General features: G+C 39.5%; 1 protein-coding gene across 3 annotated transcripts in view; it reads right to left on the bottom strand.

Annotated features, from left to right (window-relative positions):
* Positions 1-3,589: 3,589 nt before the first annotated feature.
* LOC148160195 (protocadherin-17-like) overlaps positions 3,590-12,748 on the bottom strand; it is a 61,214-nt gene continuing 52,055 nt past the window's right edge. For all 3 annotated transcript variants that reach the window (XM_088004228.1, XM_088004226.1, XM_088004227.1), the window contains one exon: positions 3,590-8,288. In XM_088004228.1, coding sequence (XP_087860354.1) covers positions 7,591-8,288 — 698 coding nt within the window. In that variant the 3' untranslated portion in view covers positions 3,590-7,590. The remainder of the gene's footprint in view (positions 8,289-12,748) is intronic.

A 12,748-nucleotide genomic window follows, 5' to 3' on the forward strand; every position in this document is an offset into this window, starting at 1 on the left:
AGGGACGTTGTCATTGTGGTTGAAGTTTCAGTTTCATGACTCTGAGTCACTCTGGAATGGAGTGTGTTGTGGACATGTGGGGCTGAAATGCATATCCTCTCATCTTTGGGTTGCATTTACCTCACTATGCATGCCCAGCTGCTACAAACCATGCTCTGTCATTAATATTTCACACCTTCATGCGGTTTCCTTAATGAGTGGTGTGATCTGTAAAGTTTTTGGTTGAAGGTGAAGAACACGTACGAGAAGACAGCCTGTTATTTGCTCCAAGGTATGCTGTGGGTTTTTGAAACCTCTGACTACCGGCCAGAACGAACCAGTCGAGCATGAACCTGCTGCAGTCCTAGAAGTGGTGTTTTTATGTAGGAGTGCCTCGGCTATCTTTTTAATTAATATCTGCCTTGAGGCGACTAGTTAGATACAAACAGAAAAAAAAAAAAAAAAAAAGGAGGGGGTAAAGAAAAACGCTTGACGCATACGAATGGACTGTTAATCTAGCAAGGGGTGAAACATTCCCTCTCTGGTCAAAAATAAAAATTAATTTGATTGAGTCTTCTTCAAATAATAAATTATTCCATGAATAATTTGCCTTGATGTAGCTGAATGAATTCTTTTGACATTGAGTTTTACAGGCATAAACAATTAACTTAGCTGCTGCAGCTAATTTCAGTTTTTTAAAACCACTTTTTAAATAAATATTAGTAATTGAACATTCCAGCTCAAAGCTTATGGCCAGGTTGAGAGGGAGCGCAGTCAAAGAGGGATTTAGCCACCTTCAAATAAACTTCTAAATTCAGCTTGTCATAGAGCTTCATGTGAGCAAAGTTTTGTTTCTTTAAGTAATTTTATTGGTTTTATACTGCCACATTTTTATGCTTTGTAGTTATTCTGATTAGCAGCACTTTATGTCTTCTGCCTAATGTTGCCACCTTGATCCATTTAATGAGTTCTAGCAACAATTGTAGCAGTCTTTTCTGACTTTATCGGAGATCTTAAATTAAAAAAAATATATATATTTTTAATTATTATTACTTTTCCTTTTCTCAACAAGCACCAGATACAACCACAAATCTCATCACCTTCCCAAAGTTTTCACAGCTGAAATTAGAGCCTCCTCACGTTCACACTGCAAAGACACTGGAAAAGCTGCTGCTGGTTGAGCCCCTAGCAAGTCAAAGATTTCCATTAACAGTTTTTGGTTTAATTTATGTGGATTGTTTAAAGATCCTACAAATATTGTGGTTAAAAATATTTGTGTTTCGCTGAACATGATTTTAGGTTCTCAACAGGGCCATAAGGTTAAAAATCAAACCAGACTTTAGAAAAGTAAACTACAGTTAAAAAAAATAGCAAATATAAATAAATAAATAAATAAATAAATAAATAAAACAAAGAATAAGATGAATAAATAAAACATACTTTCTATTTTAGATCACTTCCAGGTCTCAGGACCAGAAAAAGAGGAGGGTTAGTATTTTGACATTAACAAAATAGGGTTTTAGAACTGGAATCTATTTTTTTTTTGTCTCTCTCATTACGTTCTACTGCAACTTCTATTAGAATCACATGCAGATGGCCTATTATGCAAATTAGTTGATTTATAAAATTTCAGTTACTAGAATGAAAACCAATATCTACTTTACTTTTACTTTTACTGAGGAGTTGCAATGGTTGTGGTTGTTGCCAGTGCAGTTCTGTGTACATTGGCATTTGAGTCAGTAATTGCAGAATACAAATGGGAAAATAGCTCTCAGATTCATGAAATAGTGCTCACATAAATAAATGAGTGCTTTTGTGATTGGAGTTGTTTTAAGGCCTTGTTCACATGTAGCTGGGTCTTTTTAAAATGATGTTGCGGAGAAATTTGTTTCTATAAAATGATTTCGTCCGGTTTAAGAAAAGTGTTCATACGCACAAACCCGTTGAATTACACTACAGAGCATTGTTTTAAACATGCCAACCCCATAGGGGGAAGTGTGGGGCAAAGCTAAGACCCATACCAACCAATCTCAATCCTTCAAAATAACTAAGACTTCCTTTCAGGAATTAAACATTTGTGTGGACAGACAGAAAGGTAAAACTACTTTTAAATACAGTGTTAGAAAATAAAGTCAATTAAACACACTGTGACCTGGGAATCATGTTAAAGCAAGTATGTGGACTCATGTAGGTTGAACAGGATTGTGTGTAGATTGGGACAGATACCTGTTGTAAGACAGCTCACCTCCAAGTGCACTTTCTCCTTTGCAACTCAGCACATTGGAGCAATTGGGCTTATAAAATACAAGAAGGGTTTATGAACAAGTGCACCTCTGTGAAAGAAGTCACCTTTCCTTCACTGCAAGGCCAAACAATAACAAAGGTCACATGTGAGATTTCGGCGCTGCATTAGTTGTTGCCCGTCATGCATTTACTTCTAAACCTCCGGTTTCCAATGTCCACATGCATGCAAAAAAGGAAAATTTGTAAAGCTTCATTTTGGCCAGAGGTTTTGTTTATAGTGTGTTTTTTAGTGCTATTAAACAGAGGTTACATATGGATGAAAGATCAATTGGCATAAAAATCTTGGCGGTTTATCAGGTTTATGTGTGGAGAAGGCCTAAGATAGAGTGCAAGGTAGAATGCGTTTTTGTTAAATTAAGATGCCAAGAGGTAAGATATTACAGTTCAGAACCCTTTAACAGAACCTAATTTTTAAAAATCAATGACTATGCCTTTAGAGAACCACTAGGTTCCTGGAAATGTCAGGATATTGTAAATGTTTTCAAGACTACAAGCCAAAAAGTTACAAACTTTACTCTTTTAACAGCAGAATAACAGGGAAACAGCCATATGCTTGTGTAATCAAACCAAGTTGATGGATGATGGTTCCCTATTGCAGAACTATAGCGTATTGTCGTCTTCGCTGTTTCATTTTGTCTTGGGCAGCACAGATGATTAAAAAAAACCCATTCAAAAGCAACAAAAATAAACTTTTCCTCTTGGGAAGCTAAACATTTCAAAGAAGGTCACACTTTGAATATGCTCCTTTGTTCAGCACCCATTGCCTTTAACAGGCATAAATGATGTGTTACATAAGCAACATTTTAACAGAGCAAATGTGAAGCCTGTTGGCTGTCACTAAAAGATGTGAAGAGAGAAGTACGCATGTGTTTGTGGTCCTGGCACATGTTTAGTTACATCCAATTCGGTGTATTTGTTTAAATCCAATTAAACATTTAACGTTTTATATTTGAATGTAACACAAAGTATTTACAACTTTTTTGTATATTCTCATTACTGATTAGTTGTATTTTTATGTTTTCTTATTTTGTAAACATACAACTGTGAACTGCCATATGTTATTAAACAAGCAGATTAAGTAAAAAAAAATAAAAATAAAAATTGCAACTCCCTTTTAAAGTAAGCTGGCACTTACTCACAAAACAACGCAAATCAAGTTGACGTTAAAATACCGGCCATGTAAAGATTACTGAGAGCAAAGAAGTATCGGGTGTGTGAGGTCTTCGCCCGGGAAAAGAGAAATTAAATCAGAGCCTTGACTAATCATTCCTCAACCAAGTCAAACAAGGACAAGAGAAAGAAAACATTTTGGTTATTTCCTTTTTATTTGCGCTTTTAACTGTTTTTCTTTTTTAACTTCAGATAGATCACAATGAACACAGCCTTTAGACAATAGCAGAGATAATCCATACAAATAAAAATGTCTCTGGTCGTTTCACCAGCTGCTCATGGTAAAGTGGAGCCCTATGCTATCAGTGCGGGCCCTGTGGGTGAGGGAACAACACCGACATCATCGGGTGCTTAATTTAACAAACCGAAAAGGCATATTGTCTGATATGTGTCTGTGTTTGTGAAGCAGTGACTGTCTGAGTCTGTGTGCACTTGCATCAGTGTGAGTAATAGACCAGAGGTGGTTAGCCACATTCAACAAGGCCCTTCCCTAATCGCTTGGTAAAGCCAACAAGTCTCAAGTGGGCAAAAAATATCACACTCTAGGCTTGAGTAATGCACTGCCAACAGTGCAAGATGCCAGTGTGTAATTAGACAATAATGAGAGACCTCACATAACGCTCAATCTCTAAACTTCTGAGGCCAAACTATGCGTTGGCCCTGAACAGCAGCCTCTGCTCTATTAAACAGCAAATAGCCTGAGAAAAGGGGGCCATGGCTTTAGAGAATTCCTTTCCACAACTGGACCCTGCACATTTCTTCACCTTCGGCTGTTAGATGTGCAGACAGTGGCCAGGGCGAGGGAACGCCATCAGAGGGGACAGTACCTTGAATTGTGACAGCGACAGTGAAAACAATGAAACCTGGGATGTCCTCTACATACCTGTTCTGAATACGGGAAAGAAAGGAAGGACATCAACATGGAGTTTGAGGTGGAGAAAGAAGGAAAATGGACATAATATGTACAGAAATCAAACAAACAAGAACGCAACACAAAGAGAGATTGCTGGCTCTAGATGAGAGGCAGACAAAGTTGCTCAACACAAAAAAATCACTAGGGTACACAAGGAAGACTCAAAATCAACTTTGTAATGTTTTTCCCCCCTCTCTTTAAGTATTTATTTCATTTTCAGTGCTTATGAAAATGAAATGAACAAATGCACCAGTGCATTTAAGCATTATGTCACTTAAATGCACTGGTGTTTTTGAGTGCGTGTGATGGCATTCCTGGCTGGAACTCTTTGTGCTGCCTGTATCATGTGAATCTGAGGCTAGCTTGATTTATCCAGATATTTAAATTAAAACAGAAGAAAAAAGTCTCCTCCGAAAAAGAAGGAGAAGCGTAAATATTTGTGCGCCTCTGTCAAAGCCTCTAAGCTGTCTAAAAATCAGCATTCTGCTTTTCTCCTGCAAAAAAAAGAGCAAGGGTAAACCTAAACCAAATACTTTTCAGATGAAAGAGAGGAGAAAAGGTAGCAGTTGCTTTGCCCCTCTAAGGAGAGAAAACAGTCAAAAAGGGAGAGATGTCAGTGAATGAATAGCAAAATGCAAAGAAGTCAAAATGATGCAGAACAGAAGAATGATAGAATGCCCAAACAAAGGAAGTCCCAAAAAAAAAAAAAAAAAAAAAAAAACATGGGTGTGATTTGCCTCTATGACAACAGCTGAAATTCTACTTCCAACATGTCTAGGTGCCACAATAAGTCAGTTTCCTCTCATGGCTGCAGGTTATATACATTTTATGATTGTGGTCACATTTTCCAGAACACAAGTAGCCTACTGTTCCGTCTACCTTACTGTAAGGGATTTGTTTTTTTTTTGTTTCTTTTTTTGAAAAAGCACCCTGCATTAGTATTTCAGACTGGCCGAAACGTGCCAAAATTCTCAAAAATAAATGTTTTTCTTCTGTTTTTATTTTAAGAAATCCTGAATGCAAAGACACCTGGTTATACAAACCACGTACCCAAACAGCGAAGATGTTCCAAAGTAACTTCAGATAGAATTTCAGATGTCAAGTCTCTCTGCAAAGTATGAGATTTCCAACATGTATTGAAGAAGAAGTACATACATAAACAATGCAGACTGTTGAAAAAGAACCTGTTTTGGTCCTTTGTAGGAAATGCACATTTTGGTGGACCAGGGCTTAAGAAGCAGTCACAAAGCTCCACAGATACAACAAGCTCTCTGCAGAGACAGTAAGGCAGTTTCATGATCACCAAGGAAACCACTCCACTTTCCATATGGCGGGTTTCTTTTCTCTCTCTTTTTTTTGGAAAGAAAGTAGAAACAGAATGAACAGAAAATATGCAGACTTGTTATTGTTAAAGAAAATAGCTGCCTTATAAAAATTTGCTCAGTAAAAATAGTCAAACTGTCTCCTTATTGTTGTTGCTTTTTTGTTGTTGTTGTTGTTGTTTGTTTGTTTGAATCGTCTTCCAGATCAGCTGGCTCATTAAGCTTCTAACAGTTATTGTATTTGATCCAGCTGGATCTCAGGGTAAAAAGAGGCGACATCTCAAAAGCACTGAGGCCAGTCTGCCTGCAAAGATGCAGAATAGAGATGGAAAAAAAAAAAAGGAAACACCAACAGAAACCCAAACTAAAGCAAACTCACAGAGTTCGACAGCTACTAAGGCAACTTTTGCCAAATACAATATAAGCCCATGTATATTGCAACACAACAATATATTAATTTAATAAAATACACAATATAGCTTTTGTACACATAACAATTTGGCTCAAATGCACAGAAATTGCAGTAAAATCAATAAAAAATATGTCAGTTTTTCTGATGTAAACACATCTAAATTGGATACATATACACATAGAATGATATTATGTATAGTGATAATGTGAAGGGACATTTTCTTGTTTTGTCATATTTTTGGATATTTGTCTTTGAAACAATGGCAGTGTCCTTTGCAGTTCTTTCCTGAAATGCTTCGCACCTGACCTCAACTCCAGGACACTATTCACTTCAAATTCTTGTTTTTTTTTTTTTTCTCTCCTTATAAAATGTATAAATATTTTGCTGATATTCGGACACTATACATGGATTCATACATACAGCCATCTATATAACCATATAGATATTATCTTTTCACAGCTGAGGAAAGAAATGTCCCTTTTTATACAACTTGATTGCCTTAAGGCATAGTCACACACATGATAATTCACTGTACACAGGGGACTAAAAGCTGATGGTGTACATGTATAAGACAAATCCACAGATGGGCAGTCGTGTGTGAGCATTCATTTGTTTGCGTGTTTCCGCGTGTGGTGCAGCATCAGCGCGTGTCGATGTACTGCCGTGTGTGTGTGTATGCAGAGTGGTAGTGCACATGTGGTGACGTTGGTGCGTGCGACTACATTGCTGAGCAACATGAACATTTAAATAGAGGTGTGAGACAGACACAGCTTACACATGTAGTTACAAAATGACGGGTGAGACATGGTTACACTGGTAATAAATCCGACTGAAACAGATCCGACTGGTCCATAGCAACCCCCTCTCTAAAAGGACATCTCTTCAGGTACAGATCTGGTCCATCACACGCTACACTTTTTGTTTATCACTTAATAAAAAAAACAAACAAACAAACAAACAAAAGAAACAGGTAAAGTTGTGTTCCTGTCCTTCACTGTCCGAACAGATCGGCTTTTGTTTCTCTTTTTCCACATCGATTGTCAGGTCTGACCTTAAGTAGTCCTTTTGTCGTTCAGTTTCAATGTCCAACACGCAAAACAGAAATCCACCTACGCACACTTAAAAAGATATGTAGGATTTCACGATAGACCATGAACAACACACGGATGAGCTGGTGGGCACTTAGATAGGAGCTTGCGAGGTGCCAGAGGCTTAAACCCCTGCAATTTTCTTAAGAATCCAAAAAAAGTTTAGAAATTCAGAAAAAGTCAGATGTCAGTTCCTTATTTTGTTGGTCGCCATGTGACTGACGTAATAAAAGTCCAGTGTCTGTACTTTTTCTACAACAAATACAGTGAAAAACGCTCTGGGGACCAGAGAGGTTTAACCTATTCGATTTGTTTTGGTGACAGTTTTGGCATGAGAGTCGTTAGAATAGCAATAAACCCCGACTTTTTATCTTCACAATTCCTACGCTGCAGTCGTTTGAGTCACTTTCTCAGTGTGCCAGTGGCCTCACTTTCTCTGCAGTCCTGCAACAGTTTGTCGATGTCTCTCACCACCTGGTCAGCGTCCATCCCGTCGCGGCTTGAATCTGGTTCCGCCTGTTCCAGGACACACTCCATTTCACCTGCTGCCTCCTGACTGATCCTGGAGCGGGCCTCTGCGAGCACCTTGGCCACTGGGTCTGAGGGTGGCAACGATGGGTACACCCCTTGGTCTCTTGTTTGTTTAGTAGGTGACAGGTATTGACCATCGGGTGGCCCGTAGTGGATGGAGCAGCTGGCTGGGGGAGGTTTGCCCTCAGCCCCATCTGCTGGGCCTTTTACAGCGGAGCATGGAGGCATCGTGGAGCAACCCTTGGTTGGACTGCTGGAGGCTGAGGGTACCTCTTGCAGCAGGGGGCTGAGGGCACGTTTTGCTTTTAGGTAGGGCTTGACATTGGCGACAAGGATGGTGTGGTCGCGTCTCTCCTTGCCGAAAGTACAGAATGTTTTCTTGCCGTTGGGGTTGACGGTCTCATAGGTCTCTGTCTCGGCAACTGCCTCCATCCCGGCCGGCACAAACATATTGTTGCGGTAGTCAACACCTTCCGCCTGGTTTCCGCCTGCAGGGAACTGAGGCATCCAGCAGCGGTCAGAATGACCCAGTACTCTGCACTCCTCTGTGCAATTTAAACAATCCTCATCTGCAGACAAAAACAAAGGGAGGGGATGGATGGAGGAGATAGCAACGTTAATGTCAAACATCTATATAAAGCGGAATTAAAACGCAAAACGAGACGGCACTTAAATCCTACTGGCATTAAAAACCAAAGTAAACTTGAGAAGGAGTTAAAGGTAGAGAAATAGAAATAAAATCCCAAAGAAATCCCCAAAAAAGAGGAAAGCCAGCAAAGGACGTCCCATTCTTGGCGCACACATATAAACACAGGCACATGTGCACTAAAGCACACATAAAGGCACACGGCTTTCCAAGGGAACTGGGGGACACCTGCTTGCATTTTCCAAAGCTCTGATCAAGGGGATGGCAGAGCATACAGAAAAGATGGGAAGGGAGTGAGAGAAAAACAACAACGGTTCAGGTTTGGCATAGGCACAGTGGCGTTATCATAAATTCATGTCAGTGGGCTTTGAAGCCCTCCCTAGATAGTGAGCCTGTGCCAAATGGCTCGTGCTTCTTCCCTGTGTGTTTCTGCCTGTTTATTTGCGCGTGCCTTGTTGTTGCCTCTCATGTGCATATGTGTGCATAGAAGTGTGTGTTTCTCTCTTTCATCTCTATTCAGAAGGAAGCACACTTTGGCTGATTATGGGAGTGTTTGTGCCTGTGTAAAGTGGATCCAAAACTTGGCTAAAAAAAAAAAAAAAAAAAAAAAGAGAGAAAGAAAAAAGTATATATATATATATATATATATATATATATATATATACTTTTTTTTTTGTTCCTGATGGAAGAGAGGAGGAAACATTGTGTGGCACGAAAGGTTTTTGTTGTATGTTGGATACAGAGACACGAGTCATACAAAACAATGTGAAATGAAATTACTGAAGCTTATGTCTTATTTCTAACAAAAATTAGACATCCAGACTCCTAAACCACTATAAAGTGACAAATTGGAAAGATATTAAGAGGCGTCTTAATGGATGTCATAGTGAGTTCCTGTAATGTTATCAACCTAGTAGACAGATGTGATGTCACTGTAAACATGCTAGAAAAACATCTTCATAGCGGCGAAGCAGCTAACAGTCGGTGTTAGTTGATTTTAGCTTTTTCAAACAAGTCAGTTTAAGAATATTTCTGTATGTGTTATATTAGTAGATACGAAATATGTAAATTTTCACAGGAGACTGTTAAGCTTGTCTCCATGCTCTCTCCTAAATAACTTCCACATTACTGCATGGACGTTACGTCGAAGGCCGTGACTCGTCAATCTGCTCCAAGTCCACCAAGAGTGGAGCAAATGTTTGAATTTTGCAACAGGCTGTCATTTGTGCAACTGCACTGCAGATGGTGCGTTTCTGTCCTTTTTGCTTTTCCAGGTCTCATAGCTGTTTGGAAACTACGGCAGCAGATTTCCAATCAGGCGATTGGGCAGATCAGCAGTTCAGTTCGCCAACAAAACTTTGGTTTGATGGAAGTTGTTTGACGCAGTAAGAAGCAACAAAATCCATGGCGTCTCCTCAAGCTAAACATTCACTGGCAAGAAGTTAGCCTGCTACCTGAGTATTTTATTATGTTCCATACTTACAAGTCAGAAAATTGTTACTCATATTTTTACAGAAAATTTGGGAGAAAGGTGACAGCAGTGGTAGGAGTTTGTCCTTTCACCATCTTTCTGTGTCTGTGTTTTCAAGGCACTTAACCTGCCTTGCTTGCGGTCAGAGGATCTGATGACGACAGGATGGCTGTGGCTACAACGGAGTAGCTTATCACCATCAGAACGTGCATGGGTGAATGACAAAACGTGCAGGATCCTCTGGACTTAATAAAATACAGGCCATTTACCAAATTACAAAATTTTCTTAAAACTCCAGAAAAATAGCAATCGAAAACAGCTTTCAACTAAATGTTAAACTTGGCATACAGAGCAGAATTTCAATAACACAGTAAGATACTCAAAATGATAATAAACTCTGGTCATAATGGTCAATGAAAGAAGCTGACTTGCATTAATTGTTGCTGCTGCGCCCTATAAAAACACACCAGTCAAGATGATCGCAGTGTGAACCTGGCCCTAGTTGAGATGGTGTCAGCCTTGTGTCAAACACAGGTGTCTGCCTCTTTCTTCCTGTGTTTATCATCCAAGTTATACCAGCTAATTTCCACCTGCTTTACTTTCCTTAAATAAGACTGAGGATACATTTTTATCCTTGTACACCTCAATTTGACAAATGCACTCCATCATTTTGATGTATTTTTTATAGCAAAAATCAGAGGTTTTAAATTCTGAAGAACTTATCAACACAAGGCTACAATTTGTACTTGCAAATGTAAAAACAAAAGGTTACCTTTTATTGGAGTAACAACAAGGCCACTTAGAACCGTGCAGCGTTTGAGCTACTATTCTCAACTGACTCCTGAAGGACAGAATTGCTGTTAGGAACTGGAAAGCTACCCCATCAGCTCCATTATGCAATGCACAAGGCTCCACAGCGCGGCGAAAGTGCTGCTTTAAAGACCACAAACCTGGGACTAATACAATCTTTCGTTGATGCGAATGAGCAAGCAGAGTGGATGTGCTTGAGTGCACTTGGCTTGGCCGTCTTTGCCGTGTTGCGGGTCAGCAGCACAGATTCCCGAGAGACTGCCCTTCCTAAGCTGTGGAGATGAGCTTAACACTTCACAAATGTTTGAAGAAGCCAAAAAGCGCTGCCAGGGAGAGCCTGACATTTCCCGTGTCAAGGCAGTCATCTGCAGAGGAAATAAGGTGAGCTGGAAAAGCGAGACTAGACCAATACAAAATGGACTACATTTAAATGGTGTCGATGACGAGTTAATGCACCTACACACGCCGACTGAGAGTGATGCACGTCTGAGGTTTTAAGGAAGGGATTCAAGATTGGAGCAAGAAAATGTAAGCGAGATATCAAAGTGCAGACATCGCTGATTTAGTCAAAAGACTGCACGTAAAAATACAAACTTGAATATTATTTTCAACCAGAGCACACAATGGCTGTAATACATCAGCAGGGTAAAAAAAAAAAAAAACAGAGCCGGCATCTAACAATACATATCTGTTGACAACTGCTGCCTTTCACCCACCCACTCACAAACACACAAACAATTAACTTTGCCCCTACGATGTCTTCATGCTCTCCGAGGTGATTGTCCATTCAGCATATTAAAGCATAAATAATCCATGCAGACATATTTCTCTCTATTTAGTTGGAGAAAACCTCTGATAGATTATTCATGTCTCTGCTGCACGTACAACCTTGAGGCACTCTCCTCATATCTATGGCTAACAATATGACATATGAGAACAGGGGTGACATTCATCTCCCTCTCTCTCTTTCTTCTTCCCTCTCTCTCTCTGTTTTGTTCACTCTGGCTCAACCAGCTCTCTAGGATGGGCAGCAAAGGCCTCCACCAAGGACACATTTGCTTATGATGATTTGGCTAGTGGGGGCATGTGCTGTTTCTTCCTCTTTAGTTCCTCTGCACTTACACATGCACTTCAAATGCACTTCAGTGATGCAAGATAAATTACTCTGACAGATACCCTAAAACATGCCATCATTTGTCCAAACTTAATACAGCTCTCTGCCAATAATCTGGTTTAGGGCACTGGTTACTCAAGACAAATTATTTGGCTCGTTCTTTAATTTTAATTTCCTGCAGATGATTAATAAAAACAGTAACATTACAAGAGCTCCATTACCTTCCATGCTCTGGACTTACTGTTAAAAACGAACTCTTCGTCAACATGTCAAACAAATAAGTGTTATGGCCATTTCTTATTCACTTTTCTCATCGAGTGCACAGTTGCCGTCTGGGTAACAAAACATAAAAACAACAAGGTGCATGTGCAAAGAGCTTGATAATGGCATCCTTTCCTGTCTGCCTCCAACTGTACAGAGTAACAGCAGAGAGATGTTTCACTACATTTGTCAACAGGATTTTTTTTCTCCCCGTTCTTTTAATGGAGGCTGTAAAGAAAATGAAAATCCACTAAGCTGGTAACAACCAGGGGAACTTAAGCACATAGGTAACTGCTGAGAGAGGAATGACAAGCAGTAAAAAAAAAATAATAATGGAAATATTCAAAAAGTTCATTGGGGTTTGTCTATTTGTGGTCATTTGTGTCCTGTATATAACTGCCTGATACATGGGTCTTCCCGTGTTTATTCTTTATTCAAACTGAAATGACAGGTGCTGACTTTAACTGGCTACAATTTGGTTTAAAGTTCCTCAGGAAGGACAGAACTCTTTTCCAAAGTGTAATCAGAAACCCCAAAAGTGCTTTGCTTTAAGGCAAGTGTCACTAAACTCTGATTGAATCCCCTGATCGGGAGTCAAGAACTATCGACTATTCTATCTTGGCAACTCTACGGAAGACACTTGACCTCGATCCCTGATTGGAAGTAAATATTACACCTCTGGTGTCAACAAAAAGGTTTAATTAAACTCTGTGTGCTTGTGGAGACA

The sequence above is a fragment of the Poecilia mexicana genome, unplaced genomic scaffold (assembly GCF_051168715.1).
Source record: "Poecilia mexicana isolate PSO_F unplaced genomic scaffold, ASM5116871v1 scaffold_3, whole genome shotgun sequence".
In the NCBI taxonomy this organism is placed as follows: domain Eukaryota; kingdom Metazoa; phylum Chordata; class Actinopteri; order Cyprinodontiformes; family Poeciliidae; genus Poecilia; species Poecilia mexicana.